Source organism: Seriola aureovittata, chromosome 6 (assembly GCF_021018895.1).
Source record: "Seriola aureovittata isolate HTS-2021-v1 ecotype China chromosome 6, ASM2101889v1, whole genome shotgun sequence".
NCBI lineage: Eukaryota > Metazoa > Chordata > Actinopteri > Carangiformes > Carangidae > Seriola > Seriola aureovittata.
Window position 1 is genome coordinate 2,036,692 of NC_079369.1, and position 21,495 is coordinate 2,058,186.

At 45.8% G+C, this 21,495-nt stretch overlaps 3 protein-coding genes across 17 annotated transcripts in view; 1 reads left to right on the top strand and 2 right to left on the bottom strand.

The window, feature by feature from the left end:
* fryl (furry homolog, like) overlaps nt 1-13,309 on the top strand; it is a 64,971-nt gene extending 51,662 nt beyond the window's left edge. For 11 of the 15 annotated variants that reach the window (XM_056378073.1, XM_056378072.1, XM_056378060.1 and 8 more), the window contains 11 exons: nt 367-567; nt 1,876-2,076; nt 3,789-4,213; nt 5,474-5,681; nt 5,809-5,958; nt 6,149-6,247; nt 6,962-7,030; nt 8,416-8,433; nt 9,867-9,977; nt 10,492-10,685; nt 11,272-13,309. In XM_056378073.1, coding sequence (XP_056234048.1) covers nt 367-567; nt 1,876-2,076; nt 3,789-4,213; nt 5,474-5,681; nt 5,809-5,958; nt 6,149-6,247; nt 6,962-7,030; nt 8,416-8,433; nt 9,867-9,977; nt 10,492-10,685; nt 11,272-11,512 — 1,917 coding nt within the window. In that variant the 3' untranslated portion in view covers nt 11,513-13,309. The remainder of the gene's footprint in view (nt 1-366; nt 568-1,875; nt 2,077-3,788; nt 4,214-5,473; nt 5,682-5,808; nt 5,959-6,148; nt 6,248-6,961; nt 7,031-8,415; nt 8,434-9,866; nt 9,978-10,491; nt 10,686-11,271) is intronic. The other 4 variants (XM_056378061.1, XM_056378074.1, XM_056378063.1 and 1 more) reach the window with 3 other exon arrangements.
* Nucleotides 13,310-13,657: 348 nt separating this feature from the next.
* Nucleotides 13,658-17,064, bottom strand: zar1 (zygote arrest 1). The gene is made up of 4 exons (XM_056378078.1): nt 15,080-17,064; nt 14,429-14,521; nt 14,155-14,229; nt 13,658-14,033 (listed from the first exon to the last, which is right to left on the bottom strand). Exons 1-4 carry the CDS (start codon nt 15,764-15,766, stop codon nt 13,890-13,892), a joined length of 999 nt encoding a protein of 332 aa, XP_056234053.1. The 5' UTR covers nt 15,767-17,064; the 3' UTR covers nt 13,658-13,889.
* Nucleotides 17,065-17,110: 46 nt separating this feature from the next.
* slc10a4 (solute carrier family 10 member 4) lies at nt 17,111-20,715 on the bottom strand. Its single transcript, XM_056378077.1, has 3 exons — nt 18,621-20,715; nt 18,171-18,381; nt 17,111-17,642 (listed from the first exon to the last, which is right to left on the bottom strand). Exons 1-3 carry the CDS (start codon nt 19,151-19,153, stop codon nt 17,115-17,117), a joined length of 1,272 nt encoding a protein of 423 aa, XP_056234052.1. The 5' UTR covers nt 19,154-20,715; the 3' UTR covers nt 17,111-17,114.
* Between the last annotated feature and the right edge of the window lie 780 nt (nt 20,716-21,495).

Consider the following 21,495-nt stretch of genomic DNA (forward strand, 5'->3'; position numbering starts at 1 on the left):
CACAAGGAGCTGCAGGTAAGTGTGAGGGTCGGAGAGCTTGTCAGAGAGGCTGCTCTCTGCTGGGCCCTGCTGTCTCTGTGTGTCGTCACTAAATGAAGTGCTGTAGTGCTCCTTGATTTGAAATCACTGCTACTCTGGTTGTTTACTTTTATAGCTGTAGAATGTTGCATCACATGCCATCCTAAAATAATTTCACCCACTCTCATGAGTTCATGTTATTATTTATTTATTTATATTTTTTTTTTTCTAAGTTGTGGATTGTAATCTGTCTGTCTTGTGCTTTGTTTCCTTGTTTTGTAAAAATCCGCCCCCCCCAAACGCTGCCGTTTTCTGTGTCTTACTGCTTTTGTCCGGGTCGTCCTGCAGGGGGAGAGCATGGACAACTTCAACTGGGGGGTGCGTCGCCGCTCCCTGGAGAGCATGGACAAAGGGGACACGCCGTCTCTGCAGGAGTGCCAGTACACGGGCAGCACGCCGAGCCTCAACCTCACCAACCACGAGGACACAGACGAATCATCTGAGGAGGAGGTACTGAGTGCTAGCCAGATTCTCACCCGCTCTGGCCTTGTAAGTCTCACTCTAATCAGGGTCCCCCCTCCCCCCTCCCCTCCTCCTCCTCCCACCCAACCCACCATGCTCCTCACACAGCCCGCTGGCATGGTGTGCGTGTGTGTGTGTGCGTACTGAGCTGGACCTGCTGCCAGTGTGGACGGGGGCTAGATGCTTGCTTCTTCGCTGGTGGTAGACGCCCCCCCCCCCCCCCCCCCCTTCAAACCTTAGCCCAGTCCCTCCACCTCTGACAGCTACATTAATGCTACTGTCCTTTCTTTACATTAGTTTTTATTTTTACAGTAGGTAAGTACAGTGTAGGAAAATACAAAATAAAAATGTGTTCACTTCACATTAACTCAAGGTAAATCATTAATTGATTTATTTAAAGAGAATCTTCTTTTTTTCCTATAATTTAATAAAATTCCAATAAAAAATATAAAGAAAGTATAAAATAAAAACCAGTGTCAGAATAACAGCATGATCCTTTAACTGTCCAGCTGCTCGTCTCTAACTCTTCTTTGCTTTGTTTCGCTTCATAAGCAAGATCTTATCCAAAGCTGCTGCAGTGGTTCCATTAATACAGAAATGCTTTCCCTCAGTCTAACGGGGACGCTCTCTTTGTCTCTTCCTCTGCTCTTCTTGACCTTGGTAGTGCATGGTGAGAGAATGAGCTTTTGCCCCAAAAATGTTTTCTTGTCATTCAGTTTTATATTGTGTAACGTTTAGAAAAAGTTGAGCATGCAGCATCGACGTGTCGTTTAAACAGAATTCTGGAAAAGTGAAATGAATTAATATTTTTGACGTTGGCATGATCTAATTTATTTTTTATTTCTTTGCCTGAAGTAATTTTAAAGCTCTAAATCAATTGAAAGGAGGACTAAAATGACTAAACATGCACTGATACAGAAACAGGTGTAATGTAATACTTTTTGTTGTGGAGCAACACAAACGAACCTGGAAAGAGTCAGTTATACAAAAGTTAATTCAGTATTAATTCTACACGACAACAAGCTCATAATGAACAAAGTTCTAAACTGATCACCACCTGTAATATGATTAATAATGAGAGTTAACTGTCTATGAACATATTAAACCCAGCACATGATTGAAGTATGTTACACCTGCAGGAAGGTCGTGTTGAGTCATGTGAAGATTACATATTAACTGTATTGAGAAATGTTCCTAAAGTACGTCTTGCACAGCCTCAGTGTACTTTTAATAAAGGTGTGTATCAAACCAGACGACCTCTAATACAATCTGAATCGTGTTTATGTTGATGTCCCAGCAGAGACGCTAACCGCTCCTCTTATATTTCTCCTCCAGCTGAACAGTGACTCTGCTACAGACGACACGGCGTCCAACCATGTGGACTCTTTACAACAGTCTCAAGAATCGTCCAGCAGTGCACTGACTGAGGAGGCAACTGTCCTGCCCTCCCTGCCCTCCCTGCCCTCCCTACCTCGGCTGGATAGCCCCATTTTGGAGATGGCCCACTCAGACAGCACCAGCAGCCAGCTGCCTGAGGTGCGATCAATCGGGAGCAGCAATAAAATGTGGTGCACGGGTGCTTTCTAGCTTGTCTTTTTCTTTCCCTTCTCGCCTTTATCTGCTTCTGCTGTACTTTTGGGCTTGTCTGTCGCTGAGACGGAGGATCAGCTGCCTTCGGTTGGACGGGGGTAAAAGTGCTGGTTCTGTAATTGTGTCCGTCTGCTCTCGGGTTAAGACATCGTGGGTTTGCCTTTGCTGCTTCTGACTCCTTCCACCACTGCTTGCTTTGTTGCTCTGGGTGTGGGTGCTGGAGGGTTAGCCCTTGCCTCCTTACTAGCTACGTTGTGCGGCTTGCATGTGTGATTTGGGGGAGAGATGAAAAACCAAAGCTCACCTCAGGTCAGCTGTTACTGCTCACCTCCAATAACTCAGCCACTGACCATTCCGACTAAATCCACCATTAAAAACTTGTGAAATGGACACCATCTCCTTTATCTTCACCAAATGCATGTGTGAGTATGAGTCCGTTGCAAGTGGTATGTTAACTTTACATGTGCGGTTAACTGAAAACTCCTTTAATCTGCTACCATATTAACAAGCCATAGCTTTTCTTGTGATGAACAGCTTTACTACCTACTGCTACTGACATTTATCACTTATACTAACAATGGTGAGTATGTGATGTTGTACAAGATTTGCATTTGAAGGTGCAGTGTGGGAATGGCAGAGTTTAAGTAGCCTGATCTTTTACCTTCAAATATAGGAGTAGCCTCAGCTCATACATATATTTATATGTCACTGCTCCTACACGACAGTTCGCTGTACACACTGACTGAATGTAACTTTCTAGGAACTACATCCAGCCAGTCGTCTCAATGTCATTCCAAGGACATCTCCTCCATCACGGCCCCAGCTCTTAGTCTAATGAGCCCGAGATAAAACCATCAATACTCTTACTCATTCCCTCCCAGGATGGCCACGACCACTTCTAAAAGCTTTCTGTAATATAGCCGCTGTCTCTGTGATGTACTGGCTGCCTGCCACACTCTCCTAATGCATTAGACTTTTAAATAAATAAATAAAATAAATAAATTAAAAAACAAGGCAGGAAAAAACCAAGCGCTCTTAATTAGAGTCTGAGTTTCAGTATTTCCTGTGACTGGTCTGGTGCTCATGTAGTCAAACGTGAATGTATTCAGGTTGTATTATAAAACGATGTTTGGTGAAGTTGTTACGTCACGGACGGAGCCCCATCATTTACACGTGTTGATGGAGCGCAGGTCGTAAATCAGTCGGTGTGCGTCAGAGGAGTGAGGCGGCAGGCGGATGAGATGTGTACACTCTGTCATTTTACCACCATGCTACTGTTTTATTAGCATCCAGGTCAAGTTTTTAACAGCAGTTCAGTGACAGAGTGATATTGGCTCCTGTTTATTGATTCTTTTTCTTTTAATTTCTCACGAGAGCCGTTAGTGTAGAGAGCGATCTGCCAGGATGTGAGCGTCGTAGAAAATCCCTCTGGAATGATTGAAACTAATATGTATTCTTAAGTGGAGGCCGTAGCCGTCCTAATTCAGGCTATTGAAAGGTTAAACAGTGAATCGCTGTTCTCCAGTTGACATTAAGGGACCATGTTGTCATGACAACCAAGTAATTTAACTGTTAGAAAAAGGGGGGAAAAAAAGGGATTATAATGTGTAATCACCTGCCCAGCTGCACCTGAGCCCCCGTCTGGCTTCTCGTTACAGGACGCTGTGAGCGTGACGGCGGCGGACGAGCTGAGCAGCAGTGTGAGTGAGGACACGGGGTTTTGCAGCGCCCCCCCTCTGCCCTCTGACCCGCCGGAGCTGTGTGACCTCCCCGACTCGCAGGATCCTCAAGACTCTCAGGACCCCCAAGAGACCCAGGACCCTCAGGAAGACCTGGATCCAGCCCACCCTCCCCCGCTGGCCATAGACACTCCGCCGGGGTCCCTCTGTGAGGAGGACTCCCAGACGGTCCTGCCTCTGTCTCTGCCCCTGCCCCTGCCCATGCCCCCAGAGACAAAGCCGGATCCAGATCCAGACCCGGACAGCACCTGTGGCTCCGTGTGGGAGGAGGATGTGACGCAAGCGCTGAAGGAGCTGGATGAGCGCTGCGAGGAGGAGGAGGCTGACTTATCTGGCATGTCCAGGTAAGTGGATCAAACTTACGGATCAGAGAAAATGCCGGATGCACACGAGTCATGTTTTCACACATTTAGTGAGAACTGTTGACAGGTTCAGGTCAGCTGTGAGAAATGCAGCTTTTTTTAGTGTACATGTCTCAGTGTGGAGACACCACACTGAGACTGACCTCTAAAACCAGTTCAGTCTTATTGAACTGTCACTTAAAAGTTATTTCATTTTCAGTTTCTGTTGTGATAAAAATCATATCTGTTGATCAGAGAATAGTTACAGTATCATAGCTAGTCTAGATTGTGTGAGATGAAGGTCTTTGAGATGGTGTGATGGGCAATTCCTTCCTTGGCATGGATCCCTGGTGGGGTGGGGCTGTGAAGGTGGGCCAGGGGGGGCTGGCTCCAGTCCACTTCTAAACAATTCCTCTTGAAGGTGGGCCAATTCTCGCTGGAGGACAGCTGTAAAGTTAAAGGTTTTAAACTAGCCTCAATATGAAGAAGCAATGCTGAACAAACACGTAGACACACACACACACACATGCACGGTCAGTCATTTAGCTATAACTGGTGGACATCAGTGTACAGCTACACACTAAACCGCTGAATGTTTTTCTGTGTATGAGGATTTCTGTGAGTGGGAGAGAGCAAGAGAAAAACAAGTCAGCAACATTCAGCCTTTGTGAGGTCGGGAGCTGGCTCTGTTTGGCAGAATGTGTGTATCTGTCTGTGTGTGTAGATGTCTAGCTTGTATAGAGCTCTCTGCAGTCCTGTGTGGGATGGGAGTGCAGTGCGCTAGTGCTGTTAGCAGTTGCAGCACAGTCGTGCTGCAGACGAGGGGAGAGAGTAAGGGAAAGAGAAGCGAGAGTTGGGGTGAGGATGAGGACAGAGGCTGTGTCCGCTGCAGCGCTCGGCAGCGCAGGCTTTAGATACTTATATTCTGTCTGCTTCTTCAGGCTGTTTGGTCCGACTGGCCTGTGAGTATCCGCTGTACGTGTGTGTGGGAGAGAGGGAGAGAGAGAGAGATGTTCGCATGATGCTAAAATGCTAATAGCTCATATGTTGTTATTGTGCCAGAGCACTGCAGTAGGTTAGAGCTCTCAATATACTGCAGCAAAACCTGCAGAGAGGGAGGCAGAGATCCAGCGACGTGAGGTTGTTTACTTGCAGCGAGTGACGGCGAGCATGTGTGTGTGTTTACATTTGTCCTTCAGTGAAGACTTAGGGGAGTGTAGATCATGACAGACTGGAGCTTATTGGCCCCCGTGTGTGTTTCAGTCAAGATGAAGGTGACGCAGACTGCTTCCCAGAGATCCAGGCCTCTCCGCCCCCTTCGCCCTTCCTCTCTGCCATCCTGGCAGCATTCCAGCCTGTTGCCTATGACAATGAGGAAGATGCTTGGCGTTGCCATGTCAACCAGATGTTGTCGGATACAGATGGCTCCTCTGCTGTTTACACGTTCCACGTGTTCTCCCGACTGTTTCAGGTACATGCAGACTAAATGCTTTTTTCTGGCTGTTTCTTCTTTGTTGCGTCTACAGTCTTGTTTACCAGTGAATGATCTCAGAGTTTTTCTTCCTTTTCTTTTAATTTCACATCCTTGTTTACAACAGAGTATTCAGAGGAAATTTGGCTCCATCACACACGCATCTGTTCGCTTCCTTGGGGAAAGGCTCCAGCGAATGGGCAATCAGTTCCTCAGCTCCCTGGAAGTCATGACGTCTCGCTCTCAGTGTCCCACCGTGCTGCTGGACGCAGAGACGGTGAGGCAGCAATCATCTTAAATTAAACTGATAAAGCGGGAATATTCAGTAACGTATCAAAAACAGCGCAGCATGCTGTGCATATTCCTTAATGTTTATCTGTGTCCTGCTGTAGATATTTCTGTCATGTACTGTGTATGTATTGGCTGTTGTGGGTTAATGTATGTGGTGTCCTGTCTTGCTGTTGTAGCTGGTCTCTTGTGGACTGTTGGAGACTCTGAAGTTTAGTGTGCTGGAGTTGCAGGAACACCTGGACACCTACAACGCCAAGAGAGAAGCAGCAGAGCTTGTAAGTCTCCAAGTATCTTCCACACTGATCACATCTGCTCTCTCACTCTCTCTGAAGCTGCTCCCTGAGGGCTCGTTGCCTCTCGTCCTCTGTGATTCTTGAGACTGCCACAACTGCAGTTTTAGCTGCCGCGTCAGGAAGTGTGGATGTAAGGAACTGTCTCATTATGGCGTCTCATCTCACGAGAGATGAGCTTAGGAAGCGTGTGTAAACTGCACCATGAAGAGCCGGGAGGACATAAAGACAAATAGCTGATGCTGAGGATAAGCCCCGGCGTGTCCCATCAGCGGGACGGACATTGAATCAGTGTTGGTGTATGAGTAGATTCAGCTGCTGTTAGTGTCTGCATCACTAGTGACATCCCCCTGCTGAAGGGTTTAAAAATAACCCTCAGCACTCCTAAATCAGTTAGAGCGGGCCGGGCACGAGAAGCTGTGAGGGGTGGGAGGAAAGGCCGAGGGGGGAGGGGAATGAAGGGAAGAGATGAGATTGGAGAGGGTTCTGGGATGCAGGGGTGCTAATTGAATGAGACGGCAATGGTCCCTGGAGGGCTAGATACTATCCCGCTCCCTGGAACAGGCCTTCTTTAATTCACTAAGTACAACACTCTTATTAAATCTCCTTCCTGTCCAACCTTTATTGTAAACACACACTCAGATGTAGATGCATACGTCCCTTCATCTGTATATGTTTTTTTCCTGTCTCACCCTGCAGTGGCTCGAGAACTGCAGGAAAACATTCGGGGACAAAGACAGTAACCAGCGACCCAACACTCACGCACAGGTAGGAGGAGACTTTGAGGAATCTTTGGAAAATGGTTTAAGAATGCAACTGACTGATGAGTGAAAGTTATAACCAGTGAGGTGAAATGAAATGGCATGTTTTTATCTGACACACACACACACACACTGTATAAATGTCTTGACCTGTGTTCTGCTTCGAGGGGAGAAAATATATTCAGCAGAATCACGACGACACGTCTTTGCATTCATTTGTTGGAATACTGTTTGGTGTCCATTCGCATTGACGGAGGACTCGTTTCCACGTGTTAAACAATAACGTCAGCTTTCAGTCACAGGCAGACGTCACGATGACTAACAGCCTGCTGCACGGCGCAACAGCCACAGACTCTGAACAACGAGCCTCAGTATCTCCTCACGCTGACGCCTCCTCCTCACCGCCACGAGCACGTCTCGTCCTCGTCGAACGACCGAACACACAGATTAACCGATGAGTCCCTCGGCCGCAGCACGTTAAATAACACGTAAACTTACAGCTGCAGTTGGTTTACTTTATCTCTGCTGTCAATCAAACACACGCTGACACAACCCTCCAACCAGCTCACATTTCTCTTACTGACCTTAAAGACCTGTTTTTCTTCCTTTTGATAACAATTGAAAAAAAAAATATATATATACATATATATATATTTTAACAATAATTTTCAAGGAGACATTGACTTTATCTTTGGCTGCAAAAAGAAATGACTGAATGTGATTTCAGTTGGACCTTAAAGGAAAATCTTTCGTCTTTGTTTTGCAGCAAGTTTAAATTTGTTTGGCTCGGTCGCCATAGAGATAATTAACTTAAATAGAAAGAAGAGAGATGAAAACTCAGAGACGGACATCCTGGTTTCCCGCTTCCTGCTCGGTCGTGTCTTCGCTTGGTCTCTCGCTTCGTCCCAGAGTTGTTGACACGTCCGCTGAGCTCCAGCTCCTCGCGCAGATCCGTGGATCTGATGCTCGCAGCTTCCCCTCGGTGTTTTCCACCCACAGAAGTGCTGTCAGGTTAAAACTGATGTTGCTGTTTTAAGTCTCAAGGGCAACACATTCAGAAGTCTTTGACTCCGCTCTCCTTCCCCCTCTCTCTCTCTCTCTTTCTCTCTCTCCGTTTCTCTCCTTCATCATACATGCTGAGTTTCTCGGGAGTGTAAAGGTTTCTGTTCGCGTGTTTGAGTTCCCTGATCCGAGTGAAAGGGGAGATGATAAACCGCCGCTCCTTGCCCATCAGGTCACTGTGTCTCAGCTGCCATGTTCACTAATTCTTGGTCTTTCTCTCCTTCTGTTTTGTTTGTTGTTGTTGTTTTTGTGTGTGTGTGTGTGTGTGTGCGTGTGTGTGTGTGTGTGTGTGTGTATGTGTGTGTGCGACCTGCTCACCTTCTTGCTTAGCAAATGGAAAATCTAGCAGTAAGTGGTTCTCATATTATAGACTCTTTAATAATCATGACATCCGGACAAAACACTGACCATCTCATCTCTCTGTACATACCTTTACTGCTGACATCCACAGACTGCGCTCTGCAACCCCCCCCACCCCCCCCACCCCCCCCCCCCCCCCACCCCCCATCGTCTACATCTTTATCTCTGTCTCTGCCTTGATCGGTCATGCTCCCCAGCTGAACTCCCCCATCCACCCAATCATAATGTACTCCTGTGTTCGCTTCTTTCTGTTGCCACATCCGGATAATCAACATCTTTACCTCTTCGTCCTGCACACTGACTGTGTGCTGATGGAGGAAGGTGTGTAAATGTATTCAGTGCAGAGTTAGTGATGGTTTCAGTAGGAGAGGATGGGTGGAGAGAGGTTTACATTATTTTCATTTTGCATGTTAATTGTTCCATCCCCACATTTTTTTTCTCCCTCCATATTTTCCTGGTTTAGGGTCTTAATGTTCAGTAATGACCCACTGCTCCGGGTCATTACTAATCATAATAACTTTATTTATAACGCTTTGCTTCACAAAGTTGCAAAGGAAAAATCCAAAGTAAGTAGAAATAAAAACATCTCAAATCAACATCATGCAAAAAAAGAAGTGACAGTAAGTGAAAAGAATGAAATATGTAAAAGCAATAATTCTGGATAAAACAATATAAATAAAACATGTATCAGACTTTGACAAAGGCTGAGACAAAGACGTGTGTTTGAAGAAGAGATTTAACAGCGTCTGATTTGAGGAGAGTTCCAGAGTGAATGACCGCTCACCTTTAGTCACAAGCCTTGACCTTTGGGTGACCAGCAGGCCTCCTTCTGCCGATATGAATCCTCCGTTGGGCACATACCGTGTCAATAAATCAGTGATGTAATTGGGGGCAGAGCCATTTAAGGCCTTTAAAGTCAGCAATAAACTTTTAAAATGGATCCGAAATCAAACAGGGAGCCAGTGAAGGGAGGCGAGCTCCGCAGTCATGTGACCGCACCTGTCGGTTCCAGTAATCGGACGAGCAGCTGCTCCAGCTGAAGACGGCCTGGCTGGCACCTGAATAAAGTGCGTTACAATAATCACGTTTTTAGATCAGTGATTGATGAAAATGATCCTGAGCTGGTAAAACACGTGCACCTGGTCGCAGAGGCCGTTAGGGAGCGTTACACGTGGTGGTGATGGATACTTCTCTAATTAAGACCTCATGACTAATTCTAGCAGTAGTCGACTCACCTCTGGCTCCGTGGCCTGAACCGGACGGCACCTCGCTCTAGGCCGTGTTAACCCTTTCATCTACTCCCACGTCTCTAACCCAGGATACCCATCCGTCTAATCATTTGATCATCAGAGTCATTTCAGTGCAGCTCTAGGCGATGGGAAGCCGGCGGGTAAATCCTGTTTGCCTCTCTGTCTCTGCAGGAGCTGGAGTTGTGTCGCAGGCTCTATAAGCTGCACTTTCAGCTGCTGCTGCTCTTCCAGGCCTACTGTAAACTCATCAGCAGGGTGGACACCATCAAGAGGGAGGCAGAGGTGAGACTAAAACACACCGGCTCCAAGATGAGCTGGATGTGCATGAATACGCTTGTTGTTTAGTTTTCACTGAGAACGTCTGCAGCGCATTTCACATTCAGTGGGAGTTGAAGTTCGTCTCGGTGAAACTGACAGTTAATCTGCTTCATCTCCGTCGCCAGAGAAACAAGAACAGACAAATAGAATTATACTGCATCATGCACTGTGCTCCACTCGTGTTGTTGCTTCACTGTCTCTGTTTCATTTCTGTTTTCTTTTCCTAAAAATATATTTAAAGTTTAATTTCACATCAATTGCCACTAAGTTGATTTGTAAAATCCAGTTCAGGTGTTGGTTAAATACGTGATCGTAGCTGAACTTGTACAGCAGCTGATCCGTCTCCCGGCTGCATCTTGATGGAGCTTTAATTAGATTAAATTAGATTTAATCAAGAGCTTTATTTTGCTGACTTCCTGTGTAGATTTTGCACACGCAGTGCCAGTGATATTAATATATTTGTGTTTGCGTTTCCAAGGTGACCAACATGTCTGAAGAACTCACTATCCTGGAGAGCTGTTTGAAGGAGGCAGAGACAGGAAATGACAGTCAGGAGGATGTGTGTATGTCGGACACTGCCCAGACCAACACAGAGACGGCCATCCAGTCTCTGATCGAGACTCTGAGAGGCAGAGACTTCAGATCCGCCCTCACACAGGTCAAAGTCTTCAGGTGAGACGGACCGCAACTTATATTATATTTTCTGTGCTCACATAATAAGTCAACTGATAAAAAAATAAAAATAAAATGTTTGACTAATTGATTATCATAATAATCATTAGCTGAATGAATAAGATGCAGTGGTTTTCAGGTTCCTATCACACTGAAGCTTTATTACTATAATGCTGGTAAAATCACTGTTACCTCACTAAACGGCCATAACTCTCAAATTCATTCACTAATTATGACACAATTTAACTCAAATATCTAACGGGATAAAATGAAGTGATGACATTTAATATCCACTTTGGCCATCACTCAGCGCTGTAACTCAGGAAGGAGAGACTGACCATGTTTCCTGTAACTTGACTGTTATTGGAAGGAACAACCACAAGGGGGATTGTGGTTCTTGAGATCTGAAGTTTCTGCTCAGACCTGAGGCTGGTTAAAAGGGGGAACCAACGACTGCAGTGGACACTTGACTGTATATATAAACATAAACAGACACCTGCTTAGTAAAAACATGTAACTGGCTTTCTGTGTGATCACACCTCATGTTCTTCAACATCTTCTAACCTCCACCCTCCGTTGTCTTCAGGTCTCTCTGGCCCAACGACATCTTCGGCAACGAGACAGATAATGCAGTTCAGACCCTTCTGCACATCTACTTCCGTCACCAGACGCTGGGCCAGACGGGCTGCTTGGCGGTCGTGGGCCCCAGCAGGGACCTGTCTCAGGCGAGCACCCGCCTGATGGAGCTCAACCTTCAGATCCGTGAGGCTCTGAGTCAGGCGCAGGCCTGCCAGCCCCACACCACCATGGTCAGCACTGGACTGTGAGCCTGTGGTACGGCAGACTAGACTGGACAAAAGTACCCCTCCCGCTCTCTGCAGACCTCCCCGCCGCCGCAGAGGGAGGCTCGACAGTGAGGGGCTTCACAGGAGGACGAGAGAGACTCCACCTTTAAAGGGCTAAAGGATGTGTGGGAATAACTGTGACTCTTGATATGTATTATTACATGTATGAATGCTTAAAGCTAATATCTTTTCCCAGACTAAGCCAACTTGCAAAATTCAGTTGCAATAAGTCATGTGGTGGTGTGGCTGGGAAAGAATAGAGAGGACGCAGTGGGATGATACTTTTTTTTTTTTTTTTTGTTTCATGATTTTTAAGATATTTTTTGTTGCTGGATCTGACCTGATGAGCATATCGTACCGACCGCTGGTCCCCCCCCACCCCACCACCCCGGGGCCTGGGCTGGGAGGTGGTGTATGTGAGCATGTCCAGAGGAGGTGTCGTATGTGTGAGGACGCACCGTCACGATTCATAAGCAAAACACAGAAAAACCTTGTTTAAAAAAAAAAAAGAAAAGAAAAAGAAAAAAAAAAGAGTTTTCCAAAGCATGCTTGAAAGAGAAAAAGCACTGCAAGAATATTTTTTTGAGAAATGTATTTTTTATTAGAGCTAACATCCTAGGTTGTAAATGTTAGGATATTTAACATGTAATTGTAACCCTGTAGGGAACGTTTGCCTTCAGGGAGTGTAAAAAGAGAAATATATCTGTTTATTGATCTGCTTTGAGAGGAGAGTCCCCTTCAACAGGTCTTCACGCAAAACTCACTCTTAAACCAAATAAGTAGCTGCCTTTAGAGACTCTTGACTGTGTGATATATATTGGATATTCTGGTATACGCTCACACACAAATGCATATAATTGCACACAAGTGCAGACTGGCTACAACTCATTAAGGAAACATAACTTATTTTACTCTGTATATATTTTAGAAAATGTATAGTGTAAAACCAGTATTTTTCCCTTGTACTTTTGTGTAATGCACTGTTCATCCGAGTAGGATGTATGTATAAAGCTAATGTGATGAGAGAAAGCCAAGACCAGATCTGAGTCATTAATGATCCGCTCCACCCTCCTCATCCAATCACTTCAAAATTTCCCAAAGGCTGCCTTGGTTGGTGGTGGTGGTCTTCCAAAAGTGAGTGTGTGGGTGGGGGGTGGGGGGGTATCAGGGCTCATTTGGGGACAAGCCACCTGTCTGCCTTTGTGATGGTGATGGCATGGGAGATCTGATGTAGCCTTTTATCTCCCGTCTGAACGCACCGCTCCAGCCAAGACACGTCATTCGCATTCCTTCTCTCCACTGTGATCTTTGTGTTGGCACCGCAGCACCACGCCTCATGAGCGGGAGACTCGAGGTTTATGTTTGTCCATGTAGGTTGAACACGTTGCGGAGCAGCGCTCGCCCTCTGCCACATTTTGATCCCGTGTTTTTTTTTTTTCCTCTTCCCCGTGGGGGAATGGCTGTCGTTGAAGCTGCGCTACGCTTTCAGAATGGCCCTACTTGCTGCTGTGACTGCAGGACATGAACCGTTACCTGAACGCTTTCTGGAAATCTTGTCATGGCACATTGTAACAGTCACTGTACTCATTCCTCAGAGAGCTTTTTTTTTTTTTTTTTTTCCTGCTTGTCTGGTACATTTGAATGCTGTTCTTAATTATTTAATGAATATATTATTTACCTGGAAGACGTTTTAATGTAGAGGTGCATTATACTTTTTTTTTTCCTTGTTCACTCACATACCAGCCTTCTCTCTGGATAAATAAAAACCTAATCATACAATTTGACTTTGGTCATAACTTGATAAATTGTGGAAACGTGATTAGCGTTTGAGGTTTATGAGGATAAGAAGCCCCCCCACCCCACCCCACCCACAATCACTGAGGCCTTTGTACAGACAGATGCTTGATTAGAGCAGCAGACATGAATAGTAGTCTGGTTCTTAATGGCTCCACTTGGCTTCTGAGTGCAGGTGCAACAGCAGTTAGTTCTCACTGACAGGGATTCAGCCTCAGTTAACCCTTGTAAAAGCAGCCATCTTAAAACTTAATCCTCAAGAGTTTAATATAGTTACACTGAATGTTTCTTTTTCCTGATGTCAGTTGCATTTCCTGTTACTGAAAACCTCAGACAGAGTGAAAACACTTGAGTGCATGGTTGGCATTTATTACATTGGGTCTTACCATTAATTTCATCAACACAAAAAACAGGCATGAAATAAAGTAGTGAAACATCAAAATGTATATTTGCTCTACATCAAAGATGTCATTATTCCATCTGTGAATATGGCACTGGGCCGGAGATGCCCCCCCCCCAGGACTTGTACTGATGTATTCAAGGCAGAGTTCAGTGGAGCTGGCCCTCAGATGATGTATTTGAAGCTGAACGTGCTCTCACAGGAGAGACGCTTGCCTTTGCATCTGCCACACAAGTCCTGTCTGTGGGGCCGTTTGGGGTCGACGTGGCGTTGTGTTATTGCACAGCAACAACGTGCTTTGTTGCAAGTCTGGAGGAAAAAAAAAAAAAAAAAAAAAATATAAAAATATATATTGAAAATAAATAAAGTGGGGGTTTAGTATTGACACATGGGCTGTTTTAATTTTACAGAACAAAGGGGAAATGTTTACGTGACATGTGATGTCCTCAACACGATACGGGTTGAAGTCCTTTTGGCATTTCCTACAGTACTGCTTGAAGTAAACCTGGAACACAGAACCTCAGTTAGGACAGGGCTCTTACTGTAGCGTTGACATGTTGGGCCACAGTCCATTCAATATGAAAACTACATATGAACATTATTTCTGTACTGAAATGGCTTTAACACGTCATCTTGTTTGCATTTAGGGCCATTACTGTAACTGACTTCAATTACTTTTGGGTGCCTTAACTACAAGTGCTCACCTTGTTGGTGCCCTGAACGCACCACACATAGGCACTCTCCCATCGCAGATTGCATTCTCTGCAGTGATAATATCCGTACTTCTGTTCCAGAAACTGATGAGACAAAAAAGGGCAAGTCATTGTTTGTTCAGTCATGAATTTTAATTCCAAGCTTATAAGAAAACTGTTGCACATTTGATTTTTTTGCTCTGTTGATCCCACAGAGCCCAGCTTCTTATCACATAAAAGTCACCCCTTATTGAATCTGATCAAATAGCTTTAGTCCCCCCCCCCCCTTTTAAAAACAAACAAAACCCAAAGTGAATTAAAAACTCAAATAGTGAGTTTTTAAATCTACATCAGTATTGTAAGGCCTGGTTTACAGCTCCATATCCAGGTCATGAGTCATGCAGCTGCTTCAGGAGCATAACATCTGTAAAGGGGCTGTAACAGATTTAATGAGATAGATAGATAGATAGATAGATAGATAGATAGATAGATAGATAGATAGATAGATAGATAGATAGATAGATAGATAGATAAAACAAAAAAGGTTTTCAGAGGAAGTCCGTTTTGACCTTAAAAAGAAGGCAGTTAACATGGCATGATAAGCTTGACTTTCCTCCATCTTGAAGTGAGCCCCTCCCCCCCTGCTCACGTGACAAAACTCACCTGGAACCGCACGCGAGCCTTGTCCTGTGAACTCTCATCGTCGCTCTTCACCTGTTTGGACTTGAGCTTGTCGCGCTGCTCCGGGAGCTTCTGGGTCTTTTCATCCTCAGCAGGCTGAGTGTGTTCGCGCCTCTTCCCCGGGGACTCGGGCGGGTCACCGGGCTGCGCCTCCCCGCAGGAGGCTTCCTTACTGTTGTTGTTGTTGTCGTCGTCCTCCACCAGGAAGGAGGTGACGCTTCTGTATGCGATAGGGGAGTACACGGCGAGGTTACGGGGGTAACGCACACCGCCCCCCGCCGCCTTGGGACTGCTGCCACTCCCGCCGCTTCCGCCGCTTCCGCCGGGCTCCTGCCTCCTTCTGCGCCGGAAGTCCCGCTTCATGGACAGGAGCGTCCGCGGACCGATGGAGCACTGCACCGAGGCGTCTCTCTTAGGGTTCACCTGCACCGCCACGTCCTTGGTGTTCGCCTTCCGGAGCCTCGGGGTGAGTTTGGGGTTGATCTGGGATAAGATGGACTTGAGCTGCGCGCGCTGGTGGTTGTTAAAGGCGTCGGTGTCCCCATAGTGATGGGACAGGTAACTTTTATACTTCCACCTGGCGTCTTTAGCTCTGGGGTATCTGCCCGTGTAGGGGTTGTAAGAGGAATAGAAATAGCTGTCGACTGGCTCGTCACCATACGTTGCCATTTTGTTCAACCAACCAACAGCTGTCAGGTGTGGCCATTTAAATAGACTGGGTTACACGCGCCCTCCATTAAGCCTGATGCTGGTCAGGTGTGGAGCTTCTCTCCTCTCATCAAAGACACCGCACACGTGACGAAGGTGTACAAGTTTCACCGCTTTTATTTTTCTTGTTACAGTTGTTTATAATATGAACAGATTTTACATTTAGTTCAGCCTGTTTAGGGAGCACAGACACTGGACTGGCCACACACACGCGCACACACACACGCACACACAGCTTTAACCCTTTTAAGGTACTTGCATATAAGAAAATAACCAAGTGTTTCATATCACAATGTTCAGAAAGATCTCAGCTCCTTCTGCAACGAGGCGCCTTTATTTAATTTTTCCCAAACACTGAAAAATTGAAGCCGAGTTTTTTTTTTTATTCTTCAAATCTCTAGTGAAAACAAACCTTTACTGATGTGGATGAATTTGTTTTATGCTCATGAGGCCGAGTAAACAAAAAATGGGACTGTAACTGAAGATAAAGAGATGCTGCTATTCTGCACAATACTCATATTGTTTATTTATTAATGTAAGTTTACACCTTTTTGTTCTCTGTGCACTAAAACTTCATTCATAAGTTGTTGACTTTTCACCATCTACCTGTGGACAATTAAGTTAAGATTGTTTAATTTAAAATAAGTGCAGATCTATTTGCAGACAACTCAAACAACAGTGTTCAATAAATGTTCAGCAAATGTTACATTCAGCTATTTTGTGTCTTATTTGTTATTGTTGTTAAATTCTTGTATTTTATGAGTCTCGGGGGAATAAAAGATTTCGTCCGCCCTGCTCTCTAAATATCAGCATCGGCCACTGAAAAACTCATATCGGTCGATCATTAATGAGAAATGCCTAAAATGAAAAGTGTTGTCTGTCAATCCAACTAGAGGCCCTTCAGCTCCGCCTGTGAGTCACGTTCAAGCTCACTAGAATATGAAGAGGAAAGCGGAGAGTCGACAGAGTCCAACATCATTACAGAAACTATATTTCTATTAACAACATCGACCTCAGAGGGTTAAAGCTCTGAAACTAACTGCAGCTGATGGTGTGATGGTTAACGTCACTTTCACTTTACAACAATGTCTTCAAACATTTTGGTGTTTTTTTTTTTTTTTTAATCAATATATTAAGACATGAATCATGTTTACGTTGAATGAATGAAGCTTATGACAGAAGCACCTTTCCTCCTCAGTCACTCTGGGTGTCGCTGACAGTGTCTCGTCTCTCCAGGTTTTTCTTTATGAACGACGGTGATCGACGTTGTGAATCCACCTGCAGATGTGACTCTGCTTTTCTTTGCACATTAAACAGGGGTCGGATCGGGAGGACAGGGGTCCAACATGATGGTGTTTGGGTCACTCACTGTCACAGCACCGTAAGATGAGTCAAAGTCCTCATCATCATTAAACCTTTGATATGTTATGTCTGTGTCCTCGCCGTCCCCCATTCGCTCCGGTTTGTGCAGGACCTCCTTCCTGTACATCCTGTAGGCCAGGATGAAGATGCCGGCCTCGGCCGCTTGGAACAAGGCGTACAGGAGCGGGAACATGTACATCCCTTTCACCAGCTGAGGGGGGAAGGCCAGCTTCAGGATGGCGGTGCACAGCTGCACGTTCTGGCACCCGGTCTCCAGGGAGACCGACCGGCGGCAGTTGGGCGGCAGGTCAAAGAGCACGGCCAGGCCGTAACCTGCGGCGTAGCCACACAGAGGCATCAGCACCGCCACCACGTAGACAGAGGGCGGGATGGTGGACAGCAGCTCCGGCCCCAGCATCACTCCGGTCAGGATGAAGAGCGTCAAGAGGGTGACGAGCAGAGACCACAGGGAGGCCTGGGGAGACACGGTAAACAGGATGAAGGTGATTTTCTCTTCACACGCAGCTGTTTTCTACAACGGGACACATTTTTGATTTCTTATATGTTTTTCTGGTTAAAGGGATTTTTATGTTTTGAGTTTTTCATCGTCTGAACTGAAGCACTAAAAGGAGGGAGTCACGTGTTGTCAAGACTCAAGTGATAAGGTGAAAACTGGGCTGGAACAACACAGGGCTGCACTCAGCTCCTCAGCTGCTTTAAGTTAGGTCTATTAGAGCCCCCCCCCCTCCTCCCCCCATGTGTGGCTTTTATCAGAAACGAGAGGGAGGAGCTCTTCCTGACACAGAGCCTGTGATGTCACTGTTCCTGCCGTCACCCCACCCACCCTCCGTATGGTGACAGGCACAGACAGTTACGCAGTGCGCTTTTGCGCAAAGGTGATCCTCAGCCTGTAAGCACAACACTGAATAACTTTAACTGGATTCACTGATTAAACTTATTCACAAACCGGAAAAGTAACTTTGACATTTTGCTCTTGAATTACCTTTAAAACAATGTCGGCCACGCGCGTGTAGCGATACCTCAGCAGAACTCCTAAACCGATGGGGATGAGAGTGCTGCACAGGGTCAGGATGATGGCCCCGAAGGGCATGAGGTTGACCACAGGTGTGTTGATCCAGGCCCGGCTGTAGATCCACAGACACAGCGGCATCAGCACGAGCGCCAGCAGAGTGGAGGATATGGTCATGATGATGCTGGGGAGAGGAGAGCAGACACGCGCCGTTAGAGCAGAGCAGGGTGGATCATCAGTGACCATCGGTCTCACAGAACATCTCACTGAGTAGAAGTTTAGTCAACAGTAAAGTTTTCTACTCTACACCCGCGGGTAACCTGCGGAACCTTTTACGTAAATGATAGTTGGACCTGGTGAAATGATTTTACAGCCTCATCACTGACTACATGTTGTTTCTATGGGCGAGGACAGGTGATGTACCTTAGATTCATCTCCCCGTGCACCAGCAGAGACATGATATTAGACAAGTTTCCTCCCGGGCAGCAGCCACAGAGCAGAACGGCCATCGCGGCCACTTCATCCAGGGAGAAGGCTAAAGCCAGCAGGAAGGCCACCAAGGGCATGATCACAAACTGACACACCAGCGCCAGCAGCACCCCGATGGGTCTGCGGATGTGCTCTCCCAGCTGACTGACCTCCACCGTGCAGCCCAGCCCCAGCATCGTGAAGCACAGGACAAGTCCCACAAACACATTGATTCCGTGACTGAGCGGGGAATCCCAGAAGGCGGGCATCAGGTGAGAGGATTCCGTCGGCGGAGCGGCCATAAACTCCGCTCCGGCGCCAGTCCTGAATCCGCTGCCCTCGAGAAAGATGGCACCCCGGGCCACTCCTAATCCAGCCGGGGCTCCATCCTCCGGAGAATCCACAAGTAGCTTCAGAGTGTCCGACATAAGAAAGTCCATCAAGCCAGCTCTTTGTGCGTCGCCGCCCAACAGGCTGGAGTTCTCCATGGCGCAACAGGAGGACAGAGAGTCTCCGCTGCCGGTCTGTGCCTGCAGGAGCTCGTGCGTAAAATGATTCCCCTAGTGGCGCGCTGTCACTAATGAGAAACAGCGGAGGCTCCAGTGGTCAGAGGATGTGATGGTGCCATGGCACTGGAAGTCTTAAAGCGACTCACGGAGTCAGACTGGTGCCACGGATTGGTTCCCTGACAGACGCACATCGCTGGAGGGGAGTCTGCACACGGTCTGCAGCTTCAGCACCAGAGCAACGACCAATCAATAACGCCCAGGCTGCCCTTTTATACTGAGCCCAGATCGGTTGAAGGAGAAAGGTCCTGAAGATATCAATCTAATTATTACATATTGACAGTTTCCCAGTTGGACAGTGACACCCAGCCAATCAGAAGCTGCTCTGCCCCTCGTGTTCCTGAGGGTTTGGAGAGGAGATGGTCAAAGTGACGCTGTGATGGAGAAAACTCTGCTCCTCTTTATACTTGTGCAGCAAACTGTGAAAATCTGCCTCCACGTTTCTTTTGTCGGCCTCATGTCTCTGACATGAAGCGTGCGCGTGACGTGGCTTCATCCACATCGGTTTCCCACACACACACACATGTATGACTTATATATGTTCTTACATCAACTTGGATGTTGCCATATATGTTAACTATAAGGAAATATATTATCATCACATATATACATTCTCTGGATACATAAGTTAATAATATATATGAAATACCCATAGTTAGAATATATATAATGCATTTTTATATGGTATAACATGTTGCAAGCATAAACGTGAACAATATATATTTGATTTATAAATGTTTATTAAAACATAAATATGAAATTCTATGTTTATATATATTTTTCTTATTAATTTCTCATTAATTTTAAACATGTCTCTTCTCACTCTGGGAAAGTGTTCTGTTTATAATATCAACATATACTGACCGGCTGTAGGGTGGATATATATTCATGTAACATGTCTACAGTATAAACATACATACATATTTATATGGGTTAGACATACTGTATATGTCAATATATAAAATTAGTTTTATAGTTTTTATATAGTTGGTTTTATTTAACATGTGTTTCATATGTGCAGATTCCATGTATATAAATATATTACATTAGTGTGTCTGTATGTTCATGTTGGGTTTAATAAAAGATTAATAATGTGTTGTTGTTGCTCAGTAGTGTCACCAACGTCCAGAACTGATTGTGGACTGAGATAAAATATAACGGGACCATTTTTAATGCACTGTGGAAAAAAGTGTAGAAATCTTTGGGCAGTAGAAACAGTCTGAAACTATTGATCCATTATCCTCTAAATATATCGGTGAAGAGTCTGGCTGCTTCATTTATTGATGAGCCGCTTAAATTATAGTTGTGTTTAAACAACACATCAAGTTTCACCAAATAGAAATAATCATGCAGTTAACCCTCAGATAACTGATCCTGCTTCAGTCTAACAGACTCCACAGGACTAAGGTTCTTCTTCTTCTTCTTCTGCAGGTCGGACAGTGTAAACAGTATCTTGTCTCCTCACAGTAATATATCATCATCACATTCAGTACAGCAGCATCTCTCCTGTGTTAAAGGACCTTGCTCTGTGGGACTAGAGTGAGTGAGTGAGTGAGTGAGTGAGTGAGTGTTTGTGTGTGTGTGTGTGTGTGTGTGTGTGTGTGTGTGTGTGTGTGTGTGTGTGTGTGTGTGTGTGTGTGTGTGTGTGTGTGTGTGTGTGTGTGTGCTCAGAGGACGTGAATGCCGTGACGTCACATGTCTTCAGGGCACCGAGGCTGGAGAGGGATGGGACAGTTTGCACCAGTCAGTGACTCAGGCTGTCTCTGGCTCTCTCTCTCTGTCTGTCTCCTGCACGTCCTGGAGACTCACCGTGCACACCCCCCCCCCCCCCCCCCCCCACACACACACACACACACACACACAAATTAACCAACGGGTGAATCCAACCTTTTCACTGAGTGTGATTTACGTGTCAGTCTGAGCACAGAGAGTTTATAGCAGCTGGAAATCCTGCAGTGAAGACCTGAGAGGGACGGACATGTACACTGAGAGGACAGAGGACTGCACTGAAAGTGTCTCAGGGTTTGTGTAAGCGGCCGGGCGTCCTGCTCCTCAGTTATGTTCACTCTCTCCTCTGACCTCACAGGTTACCCATCCCGTCACTGTCATAATTTAACATCAGTGCATCATTTCATGTTTGAAGTGGTTAGAAGCCGGGAAAAAGTTTAAAAGTTGATCTTAGTTTAAGATGTGACCTGCAGGATGATGAATGAATGAATGAATGAATGCTGTTTGTCTTTTGCTGTCTCAAAGTAATCCAGTGC

Excerpts from the sequence above, each read along its gene's own strand:
- zar1 (XM_056378078.1), bottom strand. The coding sequence starts at position 15,766 with ATGGCAACGTATGGTGACGAGCCAGTCGACAGCTATTTCTATTCCTCT. Across the intron at positions 14,522-15,079 it reads AGGCTCGCGTGCGGTTCCAG|TTTCTGGAACAGAAGTACGG; the intron begins GTGAGTTTTGTC and ends TTGTCTCATCAG. Across the intron at positions 14,230-14,428 it reads GCGTTCAGGGCACCAACAAG|GTTTACTTCAAGCAGTACTG; the intron begins GTGAGCACTTGT and ends TCTGTGTTCCAG.
- slc10a4 (XM_056378077.1), bottom strand. The coding sequence starts at position 19,153 with ATGGAGAACTCCAGCCTGTTGGGCGGCGACGCACAAAGAGCTGGCTTG. Across the intron at positions 18,382-18,620 it reads CACGGGGAGATGAATCTAAG|CATCATCATGACCATATCCT; the intron begins GTACATCACCTG and ends TCCTCTCCCCAG. Across the intron at positions 17,643-18,170 it reads TGGCCGACATTGTTTTAAAG|GCCTCCCTGTGGTCTCTGCT; the intron begins GTAATTCAAGAG and ends GTGTCTCCCCAG.